Source organism: Eucyclogobius newberryi, unplaced genomic scaffold (assembly GCF_026437365.1).
Source record: "Eucyclogobius newberryi isolate DKJ021-1_F unplaced genomic scaffold, fEucNew1.0.hap1 SCAF_18, whole genome shotgun sequence".
In the NCBI taxonomy this organism is placed as follows: domain Eukaryota; kingdom Metazoa; phylum Chordata; class Actinopteri; order Gobiiformes; family Gobiidae; genus Eucyclogobius; species Eucyclogobius newberryi.
Genome location: NW_027315812.1, coordinates 16,507,014 through 16,530,208, shown reverse-complemented (window position 1 = coordinate 16,530,208; position 23,195 = coordinate 16,507,014). Strand labels below are relative to the sequence as shown.

The 23,195-nt window shown below is 39.1% G+C and overlaps 1 protein-coding gene across 2 annotated transcripts in view; it reads left to right on the top strand.

Moving 5' to 3' along the window:
- sema5a (sema domain, seven thrombospondin repeats (type 1 and type 1-like), transmembrane domain (TM) and short cytoplasmic domain, (semaphorin) 5A) overlaps window positions 1–23,195 on the top strand; it is a 216,660-nt gene that overhangs the window by 166,993 nt on the left and 26,472 nt on the right. For both annotated transcript variants that reach the window (XR_011927715.1, XM_072450696.1), the window contains exon 16: window positions 10,063–10,288. Coding sequence is in view for 1 of the 2 variants with exons in the window: in XM_072450696.1 (XP_072306797.1) it covers window positions 10,063–10,288 (226 nt within the window). In the remaining variant the exon portion in view is untranslated. The remainder of the gene's footprint in view (window positions 1–10,062; window positions 10,289–23,195) is intronic.

Genomic DNA, 23,195 nt, shown 5'->3' with positions numbered 1-23,195 from the left:
CCACTTTGTCCTGTGAGTTTGTTTTGGCGTCGCCTCCCTGTCGCCCTCCCACACGCTGACACAGACTTAATTAGGTCTGCCGGTGCCACTAGACGTCCACATAATTGCATGCACACTTCACAGACACCTTGGCTTTTTCTGTGTTGCTCAGACAGCTTGACTAGCTTGTATTAATGCAGCATCTTTACGCAGATCAAAGCGACAATTTCTGTTATTAAAAGCTTTAGTAGGAGGCACTGCCACATTTGCCCTCTGGCATTTGTTGTTATATTTCCGGAAAGATGTGAATGTGCTTTTTTTTTCTTATTTTAATTATGAAACGCGGCCCAAAAGTCTTGGTTTTATGTCCCGTCTGTTGTGGTTGTCAAGCACGGACAGACTTGCTTTAATTAAACTGAAGACCATGCATCTCTCCTGATGAGGTTAATGTGTATTGTGCACTGTCCCTGTCTCAAATAAATAAACTAACTAACTTAATATTTGATTACTCTAATGTTTGTCTCTTTTCTTGGACCACTGTGGTCGTCATTCTCACTCTCTAACCCCAGCCAGATGGACAAGTGAAGGCACAAGTGATATTTTCATTTTGCCATTTGGCCCAGTGCAGTTATTTCTGAATGTGCTCAATGAACGTAGCGAAATTTGACATTCTTTGACATTGTAATCCGTTCATGGTCCGGTCTTTGTTTTCTTTCCGTTTTGATTTTGAATCTAAACGAGAGAAAAACAAAAGATTTTCAGTTCAAACAAAAAAATGTACATACAACTAAATAAAAAAATGGCAATTATTTGTTTCTGCTTGTGTTTTGTGAGAGCTGAAGCGCTGTGGTCACAGAGCCACACATGTTCCCCGGTTTTCAACACATGCACAGCCAGATAAACTCTTCCCCTTCCCTTATCTTCAATAGCCTGTTTCGGATACAATAATAAGAAACTTATCTTGGTCTTGGGGTGAAAAAGGGTCTGAAATTGTTACTGTGTGGTAAAGAACACGATATTATTTGCGCACACTCATTTGGAGTTGGTTTTCCGGTCAGCACCTCCACAGGGTGCGCATCACGGAACAGCTCCACGAGAACAGGTGCGAAGGCCATTTCAACCACTGCCTCATCTTGTGATTCATTTTCTTTTTCATTTTTTTAATAGAACACAAAATAGAAACTAACAGAGCAAGACACAGAGAGCAAGAAAACACAAAAAAGAACAAGAGATGGCCAAAGTCAGTCAACACTTTTTTCTTTACTTTATTCATCATCATGACTCCAATACTTCTTGACTCCTCAAAGAACTTGTGTCACTTTTAAACCTTCCCAGGACCCCCACTGTGACACATATGCTGCTCATACTTACTTGCACGTATATTTACTGTATGTTGTTTACCTGTCAGCGTTTAGAGGCACGATCTGCCAGATATTAGACAGGAAAGAGCGAAACAGCTGCTTGGTTTTAGCGTGCAGGAAATTTCCCCCGAAACACTTGAAAGATGATGAAACCCGACTTGCTTGTTGTGGTCAAACGTCAAGTAAACCGCTGAGCAAATCAAATAAGTTGTTTTTTTCTCTGTTGTGTTGTGTTTTTTGTTTTTTTTTGTATTGATCCCTGAGGCTACATATTCTGTGATCGAGGCATCTCCACAGGCGTACAGTGGGGCAGAGAGGAGCAGGTGCAACTGAAACGGAGAAGCAGGTCAAAGGGGGCTCTAAACACCGTTGGCAGCGATGTTAGACTGAAAAACAATGGGACATGATTAGAAGAACAAACAGGTTCTTGGATTCGACAGCGGGGAATAGCCTTAAGCATCGCCATTAACTGCTCCATGCTAATCCGCTCATCCAAAAGGTCAAAGTATTTCTTCTTTCCGCTGAATGTGCACAACAGGCTTTTCCCCAGGAGTTATCTGGGAAATAAAATCAAGTTATATCTTTTATTTTCTGAAATATGATATGATATAATATTATAATCCGTTGGCACCATTAATGTGTGCTGACTTCCTGAGTGTTGATACAAAACTGTAGTTCTACAAATATACGTTTTCTTGTTTAGAGTGCACATGTTTGTGTTTCAAGTCCTCTTTGAAAATGAGAATGTGTTCTCAACAGACCTACATGGTAAAATATATAATAAATAAAATAAATAATTAAAATGTGCCTTTGATTGTTCCACAGTATGGCATTAAACATACCTATGCAGTGTATATTTAGTGTTCTGGCAATTGTATCACGTATAATACCATATTGTGGAACATTACAGGCAAAGCAATTACATCTCCATCTACATAAATGTAACTATCTTTACCTCAACCAGAACAAATCTATAAATGAATGTTATGTAATAATGCATTGTTCTTATACAGCTCATTATAGCATTGTATAATCGGTACGATCACACTGTGGGGGGTAAACTACACTTCTGCATCCACAGGAGCCACTGAAGGATTAGGGCCTCTCCTACGGCCAACATTCATTCATACATTCATTATTACTATTATGTTATGAGTGATGTGCCTTGCCTTTGTTTGTACAATCCTGCATGGTGTGTGAGTGCAGTGGTGTGGAACCAGGAGACCTGCTCCGAACCTCGGCCTGATTTTGTAATCAGACTGAACACTGGGCGTCTGGGCTTTGACCAAGGGGCCCAAGCAGCCTGATGAAATGTGTCATACAAGAAGAATGAGCCCACCCCTTGTGTGACACATTACAGAGAAACATAAGAAATACATCGATGTGTATTCATGTTACTTTTTTAGTTTACATCACTTTACTAACAGCACAATTATGTCATGATCAAATGTTAACGGCAATTTGAGTTGGCACGATTATTGAATTGCAAATGAAAGATCTCTGCAAAGAACAAAATATAATGTTATAGAAAAACCTGGCTGCACGTGTCGTTAAGACCGCTACAGACTTCTGAAATACATGCCATTCTTCATAACATCATATTCATATTTCAATCATCTCTCACATTACTATACTTTGAACAGAATCCATCCTTTAAACATATACTACTAATCTAATCGCTATTGTAATACTTCACGTCACAAAAATCTCAATTCGACTTTTTCTCAAAATTGGGCAGCCCTAAGAACGTCTACTAAACCTCACTGTTCCATTTTCAACCAGAGATAGCTTTGTCTCCAAACATCACAAACTAAAACCAGGCTGTTTTGGTGACAACCACAAGCCTTGTTAGAGCTCTCTTCTTCCAATAAGGAGATGATAGGATCGATTCCCGGGTCCAGACCAACATCACATGATCTCTCTTGGTCTGCATGTTTTACCGCGTTATCGTGGGTTCTCTCCGAGTTCTCCAGCTTCCTCTGTCCAAAGGTAAACTGGCAACTCTAAGGCCCAAAGTCACTGGGCTGGGTTCCAGTCCCCTGCGACCCACGGGAACAAGCAGAAAGTGAAAAATGAGTATAAATGCTAACAACAACGTAATAAACATTTATTATATCTTACCAAACAAAAATTATTGAAATCATTGCGGGCCAACAGAAAATTCCATTTTTGTTTTATTTAGTCAAGCACCACAAATTGAGTAAATACATTTTAGAAATCTGAGCTGGAAGGTAAATATTGAGAACAGTTCTTTTCGTCACACAGGAATATTTGCTTATCTGTTGTATTAATGTATGAAGGACTGTACTATATATATAATATATATAAATATATAAATATATATATATATATATATATATATATATATATATATATATATATATATATATACACACACACAGACAAATTAGTAAATTAAATTAGTCAATTAGAAATGCTGTGTCTGACCTTAACGTACTTCAGAATACTTCAGAATCCAAGTACAAGTGTCTCACTTTAATAGATTATGCATTATTATACTGACTGCTTAATCAGTGTAATGATTGTAGGAGGTTGGAGAAGTACGACTCACCAACAGCCAGACCAAAAGTACAAATATTCCACATACACAAACTTGTGTTAGGAAAGTTAGTACAATATAGCCTGCTTCAACCTCCACTGAACATTTAAACTTCCTTCCTTTAAAGAAGATGAGAAGCTGATTTTCACACTCCTTCATACATAGACACACTCTTCCATCTCTTCTTGTACCCTCAGAGCATAACACCTAGAAAATACAGGATTGGTCTGTTGGCAGTCTGAATAAGATAGGGGCTTTTCGGATGTAAACCATGCATAAATATATTAACATGCTTTCATAAGGAATGGGAGGTCAGAGAAGGACAACTTGAGTGTCTATGCTGCCGCTGCTGAGTATGTCTTGGTGAACAGTGATTCACAACATTCCATATTCAGAAGTAGTAGTAACACAATTAGTAGTAGTAGTAGTAACACAAGTAGTAGCAGAAGAGTTTAGATTGGCCCAAGCCAGTATACCTTTAAGCCCGAACCTGAGCGGCCTGATCAATCAAGGGTCCATTATAATAGTAATAGTAAAACATTTTACCAAGAAATACATAATACATCACTCACATTAAAAAGTAGTAGTAGTCGTAGTCGTTGTCGTATTCGTGGTCGTTGTTGTCGTTCCCTCTATGGCACAGGGTCTATGCGGTTGTGAAGGTGTAAAAAAAAACATCTTTTTGTTTATCTGTATCGAGAGCTTGTCCAAATCACTGAACTAATTGAATCCAATTTGGTGTTGCACATGGCTCCGGTCACGTTCGGCTGCATTTTGCCGCGTGTTCACTTTCAGCTAATTTCTCTGAAATTGAGATGTTGGTGCTTGTGGGTGCAGTCCTGGATGTGTCTGAAGTATTACAATGCTCATTAGCTGGAAATAATCAAATTAGCACAGTTTAATTGGAACTACTTACTGCTTTTGAATTGACTCTACCTAATATTTCATTTACTCGTCCATCGTGTCTCTCCTGTATGCAGGGGTATGATTGTTTTTCTTTTTTCCAGGTGCCATGTTTCACAACCTCAGGTCCATTGAATCTATTATTCAGAACATGTCATAAAAAGTACCTCTTCAGCAGCAGCAGCAAAGGTTCTGTTTTTGTTTTTCGGGCTGTGTTTTGTGTACAGGCTTTTTTAACGTGCTTGTTGTCGTGAGCCAAAAAGCCCATTACAATAAAGTATGCAGTTCTTTGTTAATATGTAATGTGAATGTGGGGAATATGTAATACGCTGTGGAAAGGCTGAGGTCAGACACAGCTGTGCAATGGAGCAACTGGGCCATCCTGGTCAGTGGTCAATAAGAGGCTTGTGTCACATTTACTCCTTTCCACCCATTTGCATTCCAAGACATTCAACACTGGTGTGAATGCACTGGAGGAAAGGAGCATGACGTGCCATGTCCAAAGAAACAATAACCGTGTAAACTGGCTGGAGCTGGGATAAAACCATTAACTTCCTGATTAGTGGGTGAGAATCGAGCCACTGCTGCAATGTTACCGCACCCATTGTTTTCCTTGTTCGTTCCACTTAATGGTTGATGGGTTTGATGTGATGTCAATCGATCAAAAACATGCAGATGCTTAGTGCATGCAGAGTGAAGCACGTTTCTGTAAAAATGAGAGGAGCCAAAGACCATTCCTTTGTGTTTGCATTCCTCTAAGCTTCTAAAAGACTGGCACTAACCCTGTATTATGCACATCAAAAGCTTGTTCAAGCATAACCCTGTGTCAAACATCAATCACAGAACATTTAGCAGCAAGTTACAGAGACTGAAAGTGAAGAGTGTTCAGGATTTTTGGATAGGCACACTGGATGTTTATACCTCTTATGGGAGAACTAGAAACAAAATAAATAATTCATAAATGACCTTTGAATAATTAAAGGGTGTCAAAACAATATCAAATTGCAAAAATACAATCCACTGCATAATTGTAAAGGCTATTGGAAATTCTCAAGTACTGGTATATACAGCAGATTTTTTTTAATTTATTTTAAACTGATTGGATATGCCCCTGTTAATCTGAAGAAGTAGCCATTTTGACCACAATAGCTTTTCGCTGTTGTTGAGTGAGCATGATGAAATGTACTACATGTGCAGCCTCTCCTGCCTGTGGAGGGTTAGCTTTAAAATACATGTCATTTTCTCCTTAGCACCAATCCAGACAGTTCAGGCAGAAACGCTTACTATGACTCATTAAATATTTACTGTGTTTGGTTTGCATCTACGAGTCAACAACACTCCTCTTCCTGTTTGATCCTTAGTGATTTTCTGATAAGAGATGAGTATATTTCAGAATTATTTTTAATGTTTTACTAGTGACACGTGTAAGTTTTCTGGTAGTAGGGAGGGGGTCTTCCAAATGCTCTTGTCCAAACTACATATATGTGGTGGGACGCACACATGAGACAGGTCTGATCTGTGGGGACACACTTTTATTGTCCAAATGGCTGGGGACACAGTGAGGAGAGGGTTTACAGCAGCAGGAGGAGGGCATAAACAGAGATTTAGTCTGAATACATTGGTCATGACAAACGGCACTGCTAAACTTGTGTAGTTATTTTGTTAAATATATATATATATACGTGACTGACTAGAGACATATTACTCAGTCTTTAGCTCAGTCCTTTGAATGACAGCTCACACTTGTCGTCGTCTTCGTTGTTGTTGTTGTGTTCACAAGTCCTCTGCATCTCCTCAGATTTCTGTCAGGAGCCCATTTCATCTCCATGTCTAGAACTTTATATAATTTGATTCCTCTTTATTTTCAAATCCACAATTGAAGTCACATGAGCTGAATCTAGTGCTGACGGTGTTTAGTCCTGTCTACTTTCTACTCACGTCCAATCAAACGTAAGCACAAGACAACCAATGACAGCACTAGAGAAGCAGGACTTGTGACACAGGAATAAAAGGGGCATTTTTAGAACTGGTGGTCCTGTGTGCCCCTGCATTCTGGACCACTTAAAGCGCCGGTTTAGTTCAAAAGAAATATCAGACGGACAAAAAGTGAAAAATATTGATTTCGCAGCATTTTATTGACCCAGTGCAATTTTTTGTCATTGTGGAACTCCCTCTTGTTTGGTCTAATGACTGTTTCATTGTGGCCCATCGAGGCTGTTGTGATTTTGGGTGTCACAAAAATACATTGAATTGACCCAGAGGGAAATAGCAAAAGAATGTTAAACTGTCTGTCAATTTTTTTAGAATGAAGTAGCTTTTTCAGTTCCGATGCAGCTCTGATGAAGAAAAGAAACACAATCCGACTCGTGCAAACTACCTAAAAGTCTCCACACGTTTCAGGACTTGAACCCAGAACCTTCTCACTGCACAGACCAGCACCAACCACCACCATTCCCCCTCACACACTTTCTTAATAATGTTACAATATATGTTTAACTTGCTCCTACCTCTGATTAAAATGGCAATGCGGGCAAGCATATATTGGTGCACTGCTGTTAAATATTAATGTCCGGAGATGATTACAGCTCTGGACGGGGAGAGGCAGGAAGTGGTGCCGACATGACACTTCCATTCATCACGCGGTTCTAACAGAATCTAAATCCTCCCTGTGTACTTAACCTTGCTACCCAGAGATGACGGAAGGAGCCATGCAACCAGGGACACAAAGTAGGTTCAGAGAAACAGAAAGAGGAGGAGAGGGACTTGACATCAAACTACCGTAGAAATAAAAGATACAGCGGTAAATGGAGAGAGAGAGAGAGAAATATGGCGGCTGTACTGTATAATGTATAGCACTCCCAGACTGACCTGCCAAGATGTCGGTGTGACAGCCTGACGGATGCGTAGAAAAGAACTCTTATCTTATTTTGTCAAGGTCTGGCTCTCACTCAAAGCCCCGCTCAGCATAAATAAACAAGTAGTGGCAGAGAATGGCAGCCGGCGCGCCTCGTCCTCCCTATATCATTTAGTCTAGTCTGGATTCACTTAGACACAAAACAGCTCCAGGATACCTAATATTCGACTATTATGGACTTCAGTTGTGTCGCGAAAAATGTTAGCTAGTTTGAAGAAAAAGAGGTGTAAACACTTTTATCCTGTCATGAAGAATTTCACCAAATAAAGGTGCAATAATGTGCAAAAAAATCACCCAAAAAATGATACATAGTGACGCTTTAAAGTTAAGATAAGATAATCCTTTATTGTCCACACATGGGGAAATTTTATTGTTGCAACGCAGGTAGATACAGAGGTAGATACAGAGGAAAAGAACAGATCACTTATAGGAAGATCTCTCAATAGAAGATCTCTATAAACAAAAACTCCTATAGACAAAACCTCCCATTTCCCAACAAGGGATGGAGGGGGAAAATAATAAATAAATACCATTAAATGTGATCACGACAGTAATTGCACATGAATATGACGGAATTGCACATGGTTGAGTCAGTATTGATCTTATCTTATCTTATCTTATTGCGAGTGTTCAGGACTAACAGTGTTACCGCTGTGAATTGTAAAAAAAGAGCATTTACTCCTAAACTATTACCATTGCAACTTTGAAATGTCCTACTTGTGTCTGTAGAAGATCATACAGCCTTTCTATACACACCAGACGTCCATAGTACAATTTCTTCCTCATGTACTATTTTATCTTACTTTATTACTACTTCATGACACAAAAAATGCTCGCTAACTTTCCAATTGGCTGCTTTCTCGGGTCCCTTGCTTTTACTCAATCTTTCCCCCCACTAATCCATCCTTCCTCTGCTCGATTATAAATTAAACTAGATCAATGACCTTTTCCAGCTGGCTTGTTTGCCTTGTGCCGCATTGTGCAAGTGGTCTTATCCCTACGTGTCGCATGCAGTCCTTTTTACAAGACAAATAAAGCCGCTCGGACCGATGTTTAAGAAGACGAGCGACGGCGCATTCGGCAACATTAAGCAGCCCGCAGTGGGATGAAGATGCACGCAAGACCGCGCAATGATGAAAGCGTTGTAGAATCTGTTTATACCCTCATAAAAAAGCAGTTTAATTTCGTAATAGTCACTGCTGGGAATTTTAAAAGCCATTGTTCCGTTTATTATCACGCCTGGATATAAGCCTGTCTGTCTGAGCCGGGGTGCTTAATAGTTGCTTTAATGATTTATCTGCTCCCACTAGACAGAGGAAATCACCTGCCTTGAAAAGCTGCAGCCGAGGCAAGTGTAGCAGAAGTTATAACACACGCTCAAGTATCGCATTGCCTTTGTCAGCGGCTGTCAGTCCATGAAACTGCTCCAATGAGCTGCTCTGATTCAAAGAGCCCGAGGTGGAAAGTTACTTTGAAATATACTTCTGGCAGGATTCATTTAATTCTCGTTTTTAATATTTACTGAGGAAAGAAGTTTTGAAGGAACATATTGTACAAATTGACTTTTCATCATGTTGCATCATCAAAAACGTACCTGGAGTTATGTTTAGCTGCATTCATGCTCGTTTAATACATCCTGTTCTAAGTCATCTACATTTGAGCCTCACAAAAACACTAAGCTTCATATTTCCCAGTTCTGTGACGTCATAGAGCTCTGAGATCTTATGTCAAGACTCGTTCTGAACACTTCTGCTGTCAAATTGTGTTCATTACAACAGCATGCTCTCATTAGCTTGTTGAAGGAAAGCGATTTTCTTTTTACCCATTTCTAATTCCTTGCTAAAACAAATGTACTTTGCGAAAATGTTTAAAAGGCCAATAACAATACATTCAATGCATAATATGTGTCCTTTAAAGAACCTGTAGTAGTAAATGTATTAAACAGTAGTTGGCCATAACCACGAGGGTTCTTGGTTCTGGCCCTGCTCTTGTGTCCTTGGGCAAAGCACTCGCCAACCTTGCTCATGTGATTGGTGGTGATTGTAGAGGCCATTGGCGCAGATTGATCGTAACATCAATGTCAGTCAGCCCCAGGGCAGTTGTGACCATAGAAGTTACGTAATGCCACCAGGTGCAGGGGGGGAATGGAAATGTAATTCACATATCTTGAAAAGTACTTTATAAATCTAAGGCATTAGCAGTAGCAGTAGTGATAGTCCTAAATTACACTGATAGTTACAACCCAGTGGTCCCAGACAATCAAACGCCATCTGACTTCAATCGATAGCTATGAGTTACATTACTTGCACAGTCTCTATCTCAATATACTGTGTGTGTCACTGCAGGAATACCAGTCATGCAACACCCTCCCTTGCCCTGAACTGAAGAAGACCACCCCCTGGACTCCCTGGACTCCGGTGAATATCTCTGACAATGGCGGTCATTACGAGCAGCGCTTCAGATACACGTGCAAGGCCCGCATCCCTGACCCCGGGCTGCTGGAGGTGGGGCGGCAGCGGATCGAGATGCGATATTGCTCCAGTGATGGATCCACGGGCTGCTCCACTGACGGTAGGGGCCAGCTTTATGTCTCTGCGGGGCTTGTTATGTGTCGCCGTGAGCTGTTCTGTCACTTTGTGTGGCTCTCATTATTGCATAGGCCTACATTTAATCTCTGTTTGTTCTGGGGAAATTAAACACTGTAGAGTATGTGTACCGTATCTCCTCATGAGATCTACTTTTGCCTTTATGTTTGTATTGTTTTTTTCACCTTTTTTTCGCCTGTTTATTCCAACACAAGGTTTTAGTTCATTTTGTCAACAGTGGCTTATGTTAGAACTATTAAAACTCGAAAGTTGGCAGTGCAGTCGTTGTGTCCTTGGGCAAGACACTTCATCCACCCTGCCTGTGTTAATGTGGTTTGATTGATTTGGTTGGTGGTCCAAAGAAATGCTATATATTAACAATATTAAAATTACTTGAAATAAATGAAAACCAGATAGACTTAATACCATTGCTTATCAAAATCATAGATTTTCCTTTTGCTTGGCTTTGTTTTTCTTTATGATTTTTATGTCGACTTGTTCGTCAAGATGTGTGTTTTCTGTAATTGTCTGTAATATAATGATGTATTTCATTATCAAGTTGTTTCGACAACGTTTTCTGTTTTCAGATCAAGTGTCAGACGCGATAATGAAGTTACAAACCTTGAAGTGAATCATGTTTATTTTTTTCACACCTCACAAAACTGTTTGATTACAGATGTTGTCATGTTCATCATCATGTGCCTCAGGTTGTTGTTATTAGCTGTTATGTGCCACACCCCTTGTGAATTTAGTCTTTGTGTGAAGTGAGATTTTCACAAGCAAAGCCCTAAGAAGCTCAGTGTCAGAAACTCAGAAAAGTTGCAACACGGTAAAAATGTACATTTGTGTTGAAAAATATACTATAATTGGGTGTTCAATAATTTCTTAAACATCTATGTTACAGGCTTTTACAAGCTGGATCACCACCAAAGTATTTAAATTGAGTTTAGAACAATTGTTAAACTAAACTAAATAAGGCAAAGAGTTGGAGAGATGCCTAATTCGGGACTAAAATCGCTCCTCAAAAGCATTTCACGTCTGAGATATGAGACTACTACTACTTTAGAAGAGAAGACTTTTGACAACGGAAAAACGCTCTAAAAGATGCGCTGGCGAAGTGAGCTTTTGTAGCCCGCTGCTAACTCGAAACAAACTGTTTCATGTGATGACGGACAAGGCCAGAGAGGGACGTGATCACAGTGCACTCACTGCAACGCCAATGCAAGAATGACCAGAATAATCACAAGGACACATGTTTTAGACATAGAGTGACACAGTGTTCCTTCTGCTGCCTTTGTGCTGACTAAAGTGCAGACGGCAATGCTTTGAAATCAGCGATGTGCGTAAAGAGCACAAAAACGGTGATGAACACAGATGAAGCCCACAAAATGGACAAGTTTCCCTCATTTCTTATCACTTATTAAGTTTATTCTATGCACAGTCACAGTCATTAATGGTAATGCTAATTATGATAGAAGTGGCCTACCTTTTACCAAAATGCTAGTAAATCAACTACATTGCCGACATAATACTTTTTTCCAATATCAGCAACTGTAATAATTATTGTGACACTATCGTTAATAGCATTAGTTTTGGCCATGATAATCGTTCCATACCTGATGTTGCTTTTTCATTTTTCTGCATTGTGTCTTATTTGTAAAATGTGTTGTTTAGATTTTATAATTATGTCCTAAGTGTCCTAATTGTGAGCGCGGAGAAGTTGTAGTTAAAAGTTCACTATCTCGACTTTGCTGGTCGTGCCACTTGTCCCTTCGAGTCCGTGTGCGGCTGTGGGTGGTCCCTCCCACTCTCCGCTCGCTCCTTTAATTGCTATACTGAGCCCTAATGTGCACTTCCACATGGGTTTTGATCTCTCTTCTCATCGCTTGATTATGAATGTCTTTGCCTCATCAGAACGAGCCGTCCTCAGCCGGCAAAATGTTCTTGAAGGGTCTTTAAACGAGCGCCATGGCAGCCTGGGGAAGGCCTAAGTGGGATTCAGTGACTTAAGAGGAGTGACACGCGCACATCCTGAGATATTAGGGAACAAAGACTTTCTGAAGGTTTAATAGCGCTGCCTTGTTTCTGATTAGAGCCAGAGAAGGAGAGGAAAGAGCAATGTTTCATTAAAGGTTGTCACCGGGAGTCTGACACCACATTAGCTGAACCTCGCTGCAGTTAAAAGTCATTTTTGGCAGCGTGTCTGTCACTGTGCCGTGGCAGTTCAGGTCTATAGACAGATGGTGTGTGAGTGGCACAGAGCAGTTATTTTAAAGCCTTCTGCACAAACAGTTTTGCTGCAGTTCGGAGCCAGGAAAAATAAGCGTTGACACAACTTTGAGCGATGCACTGTGCTGCAAGTTTGCTTTGTGTGTTTGGCAAATAATGTTGTGAAAAATGTGACCAGCGGTTTGGACTTGACCAGAACGTGTTTAGGTCATAATGATATGGATTTAAGCCGGTAGCTCTTGTGAATTATTGAAATGCAGATGCTTTCTCAACAAAAGATAAACTTTTGTGTCGTATTATAGGTGCATTATGTCACTTTTCTGGTTGGAAGTCTGCCACCTGCTTGTCTCCATGGAGATGCTACTGCTTTGCTTGCAGTTATTGATTCAAAAACATGCATTCCCCTCATATTTGACCTGTAACTTGACCTTGTGGCAATAGATAAGTTTAATGCCATACTATGGAACATTCTAGACAATGCGTTAAAATCTTTATGGAAAAAAACATGAAAAGTTACAAAGTACACATTGAAATTTGAACTTGGGTTTTAGAGTTTTGGTACTGACCATTATATGTATATTTTCAGATTCTTCCACATTTTACTCGGTTCTAGTTGTGGCTCACTTAATCATTGCTTAGGTGGTTTTGTAACGGATTGAAGATGGTGCAATGTTCAGTGCAGTGTTAACATTTTAAAAGAAATTCGTTTTATTTCATGTTTTTTTCATAGTTTAATTTGCTCTTCAAACCTGAAACAGATAGTTGTGTCATTAGTCAAAGTGACAGTTTTCCCCAGTGTTTGGTAAAGCTCATTTGTTCAGTTACAGACACTTTGTTCTCCAAATTAATCGTGTCTGTTGAGCAAAATAATCCTTTGTCTATTCTGAGTTTGAACAAAGTGTGACGATTTTGTTTTAAAAGGTGTGGCCTCTTGGCTTCATCAGTGACTCATTTCTCTGAGGAATATTCTAAGTAATAATGAACAATGAATGACTTCTCTTTTCACACTTGTTACTGTTAATAAAATACACTTGGACACATCCTATTAAATGAGATGCCTTCTTCTGACCATCATTTGGCTTCATGAAATATTCAAATACTTCAAATATTTAAATATGTGGCCCATTTTTCTGCTTACAACTGATTATGAAGGACAAATTGTAACTTATTGCCTTGTCAAACCCAACAGATATTATAACGGGGTAGTGTGTTTCTTGCACATATAACATGTTGTCCAATAATCTAAGTTATCCTATAATTTGTTACTTTCTTAAAATTAGTTACCTTTTCAAGTTAAAATCTATATATTTACATACCGTATTTTCCAGAGTATACGTCGCACCAGCCAAAAAATGCATAATAGAGAAGAAAAAAACATATATAAGTTGCTCTGGAGTATGAAATGCGGTTGCAAGTGTGAAAATAACAAATTATATCACATATAAGTCGCTCCGGAGTATAAGTATATAAGTATAAATATAAGTCTCTCCCCGGCCAAAACTATGAAAAAAGGTGCAACTTATAGTCCGGAAAATACGGTATATACCTAGTTCATGTTATGGTGATTCTGTTGTATGTACGAAGCGTTTTAATATGAACAATTATTATCTTTTCTAGTTTTGATGATATCAATGTGCAAATCATCCAACAAAAAATTATTAAGGATTTACATTGTCCTTGTCATACTTTTGTCATTCCAAGTATCCCTCTAAGTGTCCGTGGACCCTGCACCCGTGGTTGGGAAACACTGCTTGTTTCAAAGAAAACATTGCACTTTTCTGTTCTTTTTTCATCGACTCCTTTGGCAGCTTTTAGACAGTTTCCATAGAGACAACATGACTTGACGCGTTAGCTTTCCAGGGGACGTAACACTGATGAAGAGGTAGTCACTTCAGCTGCCAATAGTTACAGTTATATTCGGATTGATGCATGTAATAACTCATACACTACGTTTCCCAACATGAAGTCGCTGTCCTCCTTTGCAGAGTCATGAGTTGTCATAGCTTTGGGGACAGCTGTTCACTCTCTCATTGCCATTGCCTGATCATTACTGCTACGGTGCTGGTGTATATTGATGTCCACTGTCCGAGCAGGCGACTGTAAGATCCCTCTGAGAAAACAATGAGCACCTAAATGGAATGGGATGTCGCGCCATAAAGATTTACTATTTGCATCAGGCGGCTGGTTATCGACCGCAGGCCCGTGCACCCGGGACTGTCCTGCGGGGACGTTCTCAAGGCAATAATGTATGGGCCTGTGTTTGTGGCCCAACACTGAGAGATGAAATTCAATCTTATACCAAACAGTCTTCATGTATTCCCTGTGCTGACAATGGAATCTAAAGTTGTGTAAAAACAATTGATTTTTAGATCTGGCATACATTTTCAATTCAACTTTATTTAACTTTATAAGTACAACAAAATGTGTTTGTGCGTCCATGGTAAAAGACGCCTGTGCACCATCAGGCACACAATAATTGCTCTAGGTAAAAAAAAGGTGTATTCATCATTCAAATTCAAGTAATTAAAATGTTTCCATTCTGGAGCAGTAACATTTATGTTGGGTTTTCAGCACATTACATCTTGATTTTTTATTTATTTTTTAGTATCCCGATAACAATATTCAGACGATGTATCAGTCAAACTGAGTACTCAAACAAGTTAGTTGAGATGCATTAATCAGAAAAGTGTGAAATGCTTGTAAAATTAACTACAAAAGTGCAGAAATATCACTTTGTACCCCTATCAAAAATGTTCACTCTTCACAAGTATCTAAATGCTGATAAACAGTATTGCCCATGTACATGCATTTCCTGGAGACTGATCCTGAGCTTAAGCCCAACCTGAGCCCTCATAAGATAAGATAAGATAAGATCATCTTAACCTATTTACCAATATCTGATATCTTTTGAGTGTTCACAATTTAGTCCCCACTATGCGATAAATACCTGTAGTGGTCCACACTTCAGAGTTAGCCAGTTTTATTTTATTATTTGCTTGATTTCTGTAGAGAACATAATACTGCCTAATTATTCACAAACTTTGCGATTTACTGATTTAGACCATTCAAATTGCTATTTCAACGTGATTGCAATTATAAACTCTCTTTAATCCAGCCCCGTGTCCCAGCGTTTATGACAAATTGAGGTGAATGAAAAATATTGTTTTGTTAGAAACTGGGGGTGAGACAAGTTTAAAAGAAAAAAGAGAGAGATAATCTTAAAAAACAAAATTGAAATTGAATTAAATTGGAATAATCAACAGGTTAACTCCATAAAATATGTGTTATAATTATTTTTAATGACTCAAACATGCCGATCTGCTAAAGACTTTGAGTGTTGCTGCGGTTGTGTCACATCTTTCCTCTTGTCTGAAAGTCTTACAGAAATCCTCTTCATCTCCTGCTGCCCGAGGCAAAATGTCTCCATGTTTTTTTTTCCCCTTTAAGCATCAAAGCTATCACAGATCTGCTGACATTTCATTATTTGTCCTGGATTCCGGGCGCCATATTATTGACACATACTGAGCCTCATAGATAACCTTGAACCATTACAGCATAAATGTGTCTTTGATGGCTGGTTTTCCTTTCAAACCATATCTCTATCAAAAACGTGATAATGACTCTAACCATGCATTTTCATTGGGCTTCTATGGAACATGCTGAGATGATTTATGTCAGCGATCACAGCGTAATGACAACAGTATGTTAATTAATTACATCTAAAAGCCCTTTCATTTCACATAGTCATTAGTTGTGCAGTTAATGTTATTATTTATGATCTCATACACAATCAGGCATAGCATTGAATTTGCAACCATTGACAAGTGAAATTAACAGCAAAACTGCAAATAAATGGCTGTAAATAGGTTAACGTAAGGTTTTATAATTGCAATGTAAAGATGATTTTGACCATATAAACTGCAAATTGTTTTTACGGAAACATCCAACACGATGCCATTTAACGTTCGTCTAGCATTGAGCGTTATAGGGCTCAAAATAGCTTGAAAAATATATATTCTTACTGTAAGTGAGCTCGCCTCTCCTCAGATCTGACCTGTAACTTTGCCTGGTGATAACTGCGTGTCTCCATGAGCATATATACTGTCTATAGAAGAAGATAGAAGTTTTTGACCAACAATTTGATGTCAATGTTTATTCTTTTTATCATCTATCTATGGAATCCAGTTCGGAAGCAATAAAACAAAAACCTTAATATATCAACTCTTTGGAAAGTTACACAGTGCACCTTTAAAATATTATAGATGTTATGTAGGAGAAGCGTAAAGGGTTGTCAATAACTGCAACATATTAATATCTAACCTTGCAAAAATGATTGCAGTTCAGAATATGAATTATAATGTAAGTAGTTTTGACCAGGAGACATTTAATTGCTTATGCGATGTAGAATAGTTCAAGAAATGTAGCTACTGAAAGTCAGAAACACCTCTAGGTAATCAAATGTATTGAAATTAAGATTACCGTAATGAATTCCACTCATTTAAACTTAGACTTTTTGCAGTGTTCTGTGCACCTTGAAACAACAGTGACTGGTTAGTTGCATTGTTTGAAGAGCATATTTTCTACATATATTCTGCATACATGAAACACTGAAAATAGCCTCGTGGCTCCCTTCTCACGTTTAGTTTTTCTCTCCTAGCATTTCAAAAAAAATCGTGGCATGAGACAGATGGACTTGTCTGGTTTAATCAATAACACTATACTGGAATTTTTGAAGTTCTAGTGTGTTAAGAGTTCAGTCACGCTACTATTTGATGTTGTAATTTTGCACTTTAAAGGTTTTGAAGTCGGCCGTTCGTCCCTGTATTTTCCACCATTTGCATCTCTCGCAGACAGACACACTGAGGGGGAAAGAAAGCCAGATGAAAGGCAGTTCTTTGGAGACTCGCGGTTTGTAATTTTGCTGGGCTAGTGCCAGTGAGTGATGGCTTCATCTTCTTTATTTTTTTATATTTTCTTCTTCAGGGAGAGACGGCGGTGTCAGCAGGCTGATGTGTTATCAAGGCCAGGCCGTATTGCTCTGTAGATGATTGTGTGTGGAGATGCCATGAGGAGACACAGAGGCGGACTGAGCTGAGGGACATCGGTGACAGACAGATGATGGCTCCGCTCTCCATCACACGCCTTTGTTCCTACTGTCTGAGGACTTCTGCCACTTTGATTTAAGTGCACGTGCGCCGTGTTCCCTCTCACAAATCTGCGTGGTAACTGCCATTTACCCCTGTTAAAAAACATGTCAGGACCAGTTCAATATATGTTCTCACTGTTATTGGTGAAGGCAGTTCCACCTGTGTGTCGCTCTGTGTAATTCAGATGAAGTATAGTTTAGTCCAGTCTGGATTATTCTTAGACATATCTGTTGTTGGTTGAATATTTTGATACTTGTCGTGTTTTAGTTGTTTGTGTTTTTGGGCACAGGCAGGGTAAACCGAGCCAAAACGCCACACCTGATCCTGGAATAAAACTCAAGATTGTCACTGTCCCACTGCTCCACAGCCGCGGGAACATCATTTTGGAAGTTGTGGTTTTGTTTTTTGCAGTTGTTTTTTTTGCATTCAGTTTCATGAGTTGATAGTGCAGAAAGTAAAACATACCTGTTTCTTATTTATTAGAATACAAAGTGTTTAGCTTTAGAATGTCTGCAAAACCAGCAACGAATGGGCCGGCTTGCAGTTCCCTGTCTGTCCAGAACACACAGCCCTAGTTCCCCCCGTTATGCACTGCTCTGTACTTTTACTAATACTTATAACTTATCCAAGTCACTCACACTAATTGGTGTTACTGTCACAACATGTCATTTACAACTCCTTACGCCCAAATCATAATAAAGAAAACAATAGACCGTGTGACAAACAATCAGAGTGACTAATGTGATATTTCAGCGATTGTACAAAATGTGACTCAGTTCACACCTTTGCTGTAATAAGGATTCATTTTTATTATTCAGTTACCGTAATTGATAATCCTGATTATTCCGGTCACTAGATATTCGTAAGAACTAAAAAATAATAACCTAATTCGAACCTGACTGAATCCAGACCCGAAGATAGCACGAGAGCGATCTGTCTTTTGTCATTTAGAATGTTTAATTTAGTCAATCTAGTCTCTGGAATAATGTGTTAGATGGGAATGGAAGAAAATTTAAGATTTTACTGTTGTTGATCATGTTCTTAGTAATTGTGATTAATCCTTAACATGTGGAGGGTTTTTATTACAATAAAAATATCAGATTTGATATTGTGAAATCCCTTCTTAGCGTAGCGAGACGCAATACGCTGTGTTAGCTGCATCAGAGCAGAAGAAGCTACTTGGATGAGTTACATCAACCTTATTTTGCTTTCATTTCCTATATTTTTAAACTAGGTCAGTGATGCCCAAATGAGTGTTGTTAATGCATCTAGTTCATGTTTGTATTTATTTATTGCTTGGATGTAACTGTGTCGTGCTGATGAAGAACTAATCTTTCTTTTCCATAAGTGAAAAACCCAGTTAACTGAATTTCTACACTATACCAAAGAGCAGCAGAAGTTTTTGATGGAATCCATGTTGCTTTGTTTCCACAAAAGAATAGAAAAAAAAGATCAATCCTTGTTTGGAACATTTTCTGGCAATTTCAGCTTGTTGAAGTCGACTCATTCTTTTGAAAGCACCTACAATTACTGCGAACATCCACTTTAGGCCCATCGCGCTGGAACAAAGCTGCAGTGTTTCTGTTTCATGTTTGGTGGTTGTAAAATTATGGTATATTACCAAGCAATTTGATGTCATTTCAAAACAACATTTCTTCAGTTAAATAAAATGTTTTCTCACATCTTTTATGAAAGCAGTGGTGAAAAAAGAAGCTGTGAATGTAAACATGACCGTTGTATATGGCAATTTTATACAAATATGTTTCTATTAATACAACACATCGTGACTGCACTACAGCCTTGCCACAATGAGCAGTTACTGTTGCTGTGTTTCAACTTGGAGGGACTCAAATGAATATGCGATAAAGATATATAATATATATTATAGGTTTGGCGCTTAGACCCCGGCAGGGAACGATGAGCGATGCAGGAGGTGCAGAAGAGGATATGATAGGAATCTTCCCCCTGGAGCCTAGACGCTGGTGGTGGTGAAAAACCTGAAAAATAAACATAAATTGTAAAAGAATCAGAAAAATGTTACTCTGAAAAGGTGGTGCTGGGAGGAGGGTGGAGGAGGGCGGAGGAGGCTGAGTGGTGATTGGCAGCTGCTGAGCTTATCATACAGACCAGCTGAAACTACGCTTTAGCTTCACTTGTGAGCCTGATCACCTTGTCATCCATTTTTCCAGGATTCACGGCTTTTCGCCAACTCCTTTGCTCACACTTTAGTGGCGTCAGTTAATTTCTTTTGTTTATTTCTTCCTAGACCAACTCACTACCACTTACACTGAGCGGAAACACAGCGGAAGCAATCCATCACAATAAACATCCAGGGCTGCTTTAATTTTCTTGTCAAACTTGCATTATTGTGACGCTCGGGAACAGCAGGGACTTTTTTTTCTCCACAATCTCCGTTCAAGGGCAAATTGTCAGTCAGAATAAGCACAATCAAATATTACAATGCTGTCAGGAAATCAGAGGCAAGATGCTTACAAAAGCCAAACAAATGAATAGTTGTATGTGTACAGTGTCTGCAGATAAGAAGCAGCAGGGGCTCGGTGGTTGAAGCGTTCACACGAAAATTGAAGCTTTGTGGTTTGAGTGATTGTCGGTGGTAGGAGGGGTCATGGAATAATGAATGACTGACATATAATACAAAAAAGAAGAAAACAATCACCTCCGTCAGAGCTCTGGTCCATGATAAAGAAAGTATAATGCTCTTTTTTGTTTTAAATATGTTTTTCTTTCTTTTCCATTAAAGGGGCCACATCATATAAAATCAACTTTTCAAATCTTTTAACTATGTTTTAACAGTGTTCCATCATCATTAGTTGTAGTTTAATTGATTCATGCATGTTTGAGTAATCTAGTACTGTCTGTTTCACCTACCCCCTATCCCCGTCCACTGCTATGGCTTTAGTTGTGGTCGTTTAAAAAAAAAAAAAAAAAAGCTCTGGGTATACGAAGGGTTTGAAAAAGAAAATTGTGTTGCTCACTTTCATCGTGAACTTAAAAATGGACGTGTTTGTTCACCACTGGAGTAAGTGAGAAAAATATGTTGCCCAATAATGTGCTATTTAGGTGCCTATATGCTATTTGTTTTAGTACTTCCCTCTCTTTGGATCATGTTTTCTGTTATAAATAAAAAATAAAGCAAAATGTCAAAATGTGACATAGCCCATTTCTCAATAATACAAACATGGAAATAAAAATTGCCTGTTTGTTACGATGAAATGTCACTGCTTTGAACAGGAAGTCAATGGACCTGTTTTCATTATTAATCTGCTTTAGATCAATAGTGCGGTTTACAATGAACACAATGTAAAAGAATGATCTTTGTGTGTGAGTTTAATACCAAATACCTGGAAAAAAACATAATTTGTTTTTAAAACCATGCACTCTTAACAATTAACATAATTTGTCACCTGTCTGTAAAAGCACACCACTGTAGCCCTGAGGTGGTGGCTTTGACTGGCTGTGACAGTGGAGGTGTGGCTCTGTGGGACAGTGGTAAACAATGTGGTCAACTGTGTGGAGCCTCAGGATAGCCCGGGGGGTTCAGCTCAGGCCACAGCAGCAGACATAATGCAACCACTAACTTTAACCACAGACGATGTCATTAAGAGGAGAGGAGTCTCTTTTTCAGACAATGTTAACTTTGGTAACTACTTCTATAGAAATGCTCAGTAGATATTACTTATAGATATCAGAAGAGAGTGTACTTTGCTCCATGTGTTGAGAAACTGTCCTTTGCTCTCTCCGTTTTGGGGGAGAGTGTTGGAGTGGACTGTCTGTAGGGCTGGTTACCGTGTGACCGGCCCATGTCACCGGGCTGCACTGGGGGCACGTGCCATACCTGAGCAAACCTGAGTCAGAGTCGTTTGCACTGGAATGGTTACACGGGCTTGGCTCATTTTGAAACTGTAGAAGGAAACCAACACCCCATTTTTTCATTCATATTAAACCACACAACTTTACTTTCACTCTATTACCTATAGAGTAAAGTAACAAAATGAAATAACGATAATATCTGCTTTACCAAATGAACTCTCCCCTTGTTTTGTTGATGTTAGAAATAAAAGTGTAAAAGAGTTTAAAACTTACCCATCAAACTTGTCTTTAAATTCCCTCCCAGAACGATCGGAGGAGGATGTAAAGAGAGTGTGTTATAGCCACAGTGTTATACAACACAGCCTGTACGTGCTGAGAATGAGCTTACATTGCTTGGGTTCCGTATCGCGTGGTAATTGCAATTTTGACACCTCATTTTCGGCAAAATGGAGTCTAATTAAGGCAGGAAACCTTGTTGCCAGACGAAAAACAGACGGCTAAAAGCCCTATTCTAGCCTAGGCTGAACATCCACATTATTGGCCTGTGTAGCTGAAGGGGGGGCATTTATCCGCATACAAGTGTGCCATTTCTGAAGGCCTAAAGGTTAGCGTTCTCTACCTCTCGTGTACTGTATGTCTTAAATCAGTCTTATCTAGGGGTTTGGCTCCTGACCAGAGCGCTGCCCAGAGCTTGTTTACTCATCACCTCCATCTGCGGCGCTGCACTGTGGCTCTCTGTTTGAAGCACACACAGTTCACGCACATGTTTGTGGTTGAAAGTCAATGTATCCCCAAGGTACTTTGCTGCTATTGGTCAGTGTGGTCTCCTGGAGCTCAGCTCATTGGGGGTCACTCTCTGCCTGTGTGAGGGTCTCGAGAAGATCAATGACCACCAACAGATTATTCAAGTAAGATTTGGAGTATTTCTTTACCTTGCGGGATAGCTTAGTATACATCACAACTTTGGTAGTAGTAGAGATAGTTTGTTTAATTATAAGCATAGGAGTTTTTTGTAGTAGAATTAACAGAGCTTTTTATTTTGTTTGAATAGTGGTGGAGTTAGTTTTTAGGTTTTAGTTACTAAAACATGTTAAAATGTATCTTGCCTTAATTTTTTATTTCTCACTTAAGCCTGTTTTTGCATATTTTTTATACATTTATATATAATTCAAACATTTTAATATAAAGGAAAGGCTCAATACCGATTTTTATTATTTTTTTATGTTTAATTTTTATTGATTTTATTTTATTTTTATTTCCACATGGTATTTTTGCATACCCTTATTTTATCATAGTTTATACTTTTACTATTATTACTATTCACAGTTTTACATTGCACCTTACTGCTGATGCAAGTTTGATATAGATCTGAAACAGATCCAGACCAAGCTTTTCAATTCTGTCCTATTTATGTCAAATAAGCATCCGTTTCCTTTATTAGTTTTGATATCTGCACGCAGAATATCCCGCTATCTTTTCTTTTCACCATTTACACTGGAGGGAGCAGGGATCAAACGCCCCTCCTGTTTATTCATTCGTTTTGGATCGTGCATTTTACTTTCGCCGTAGCCCTTCTCTTCTCATCTGTAGCCCCAGTTTCTCCTCTCTGCAGATCAATGGCCACCGCCGGCCCCTATTTGAGAGGGAGGGCACCAAGCTGTTTGTTTTGGCGACAGGAGGTCTGCC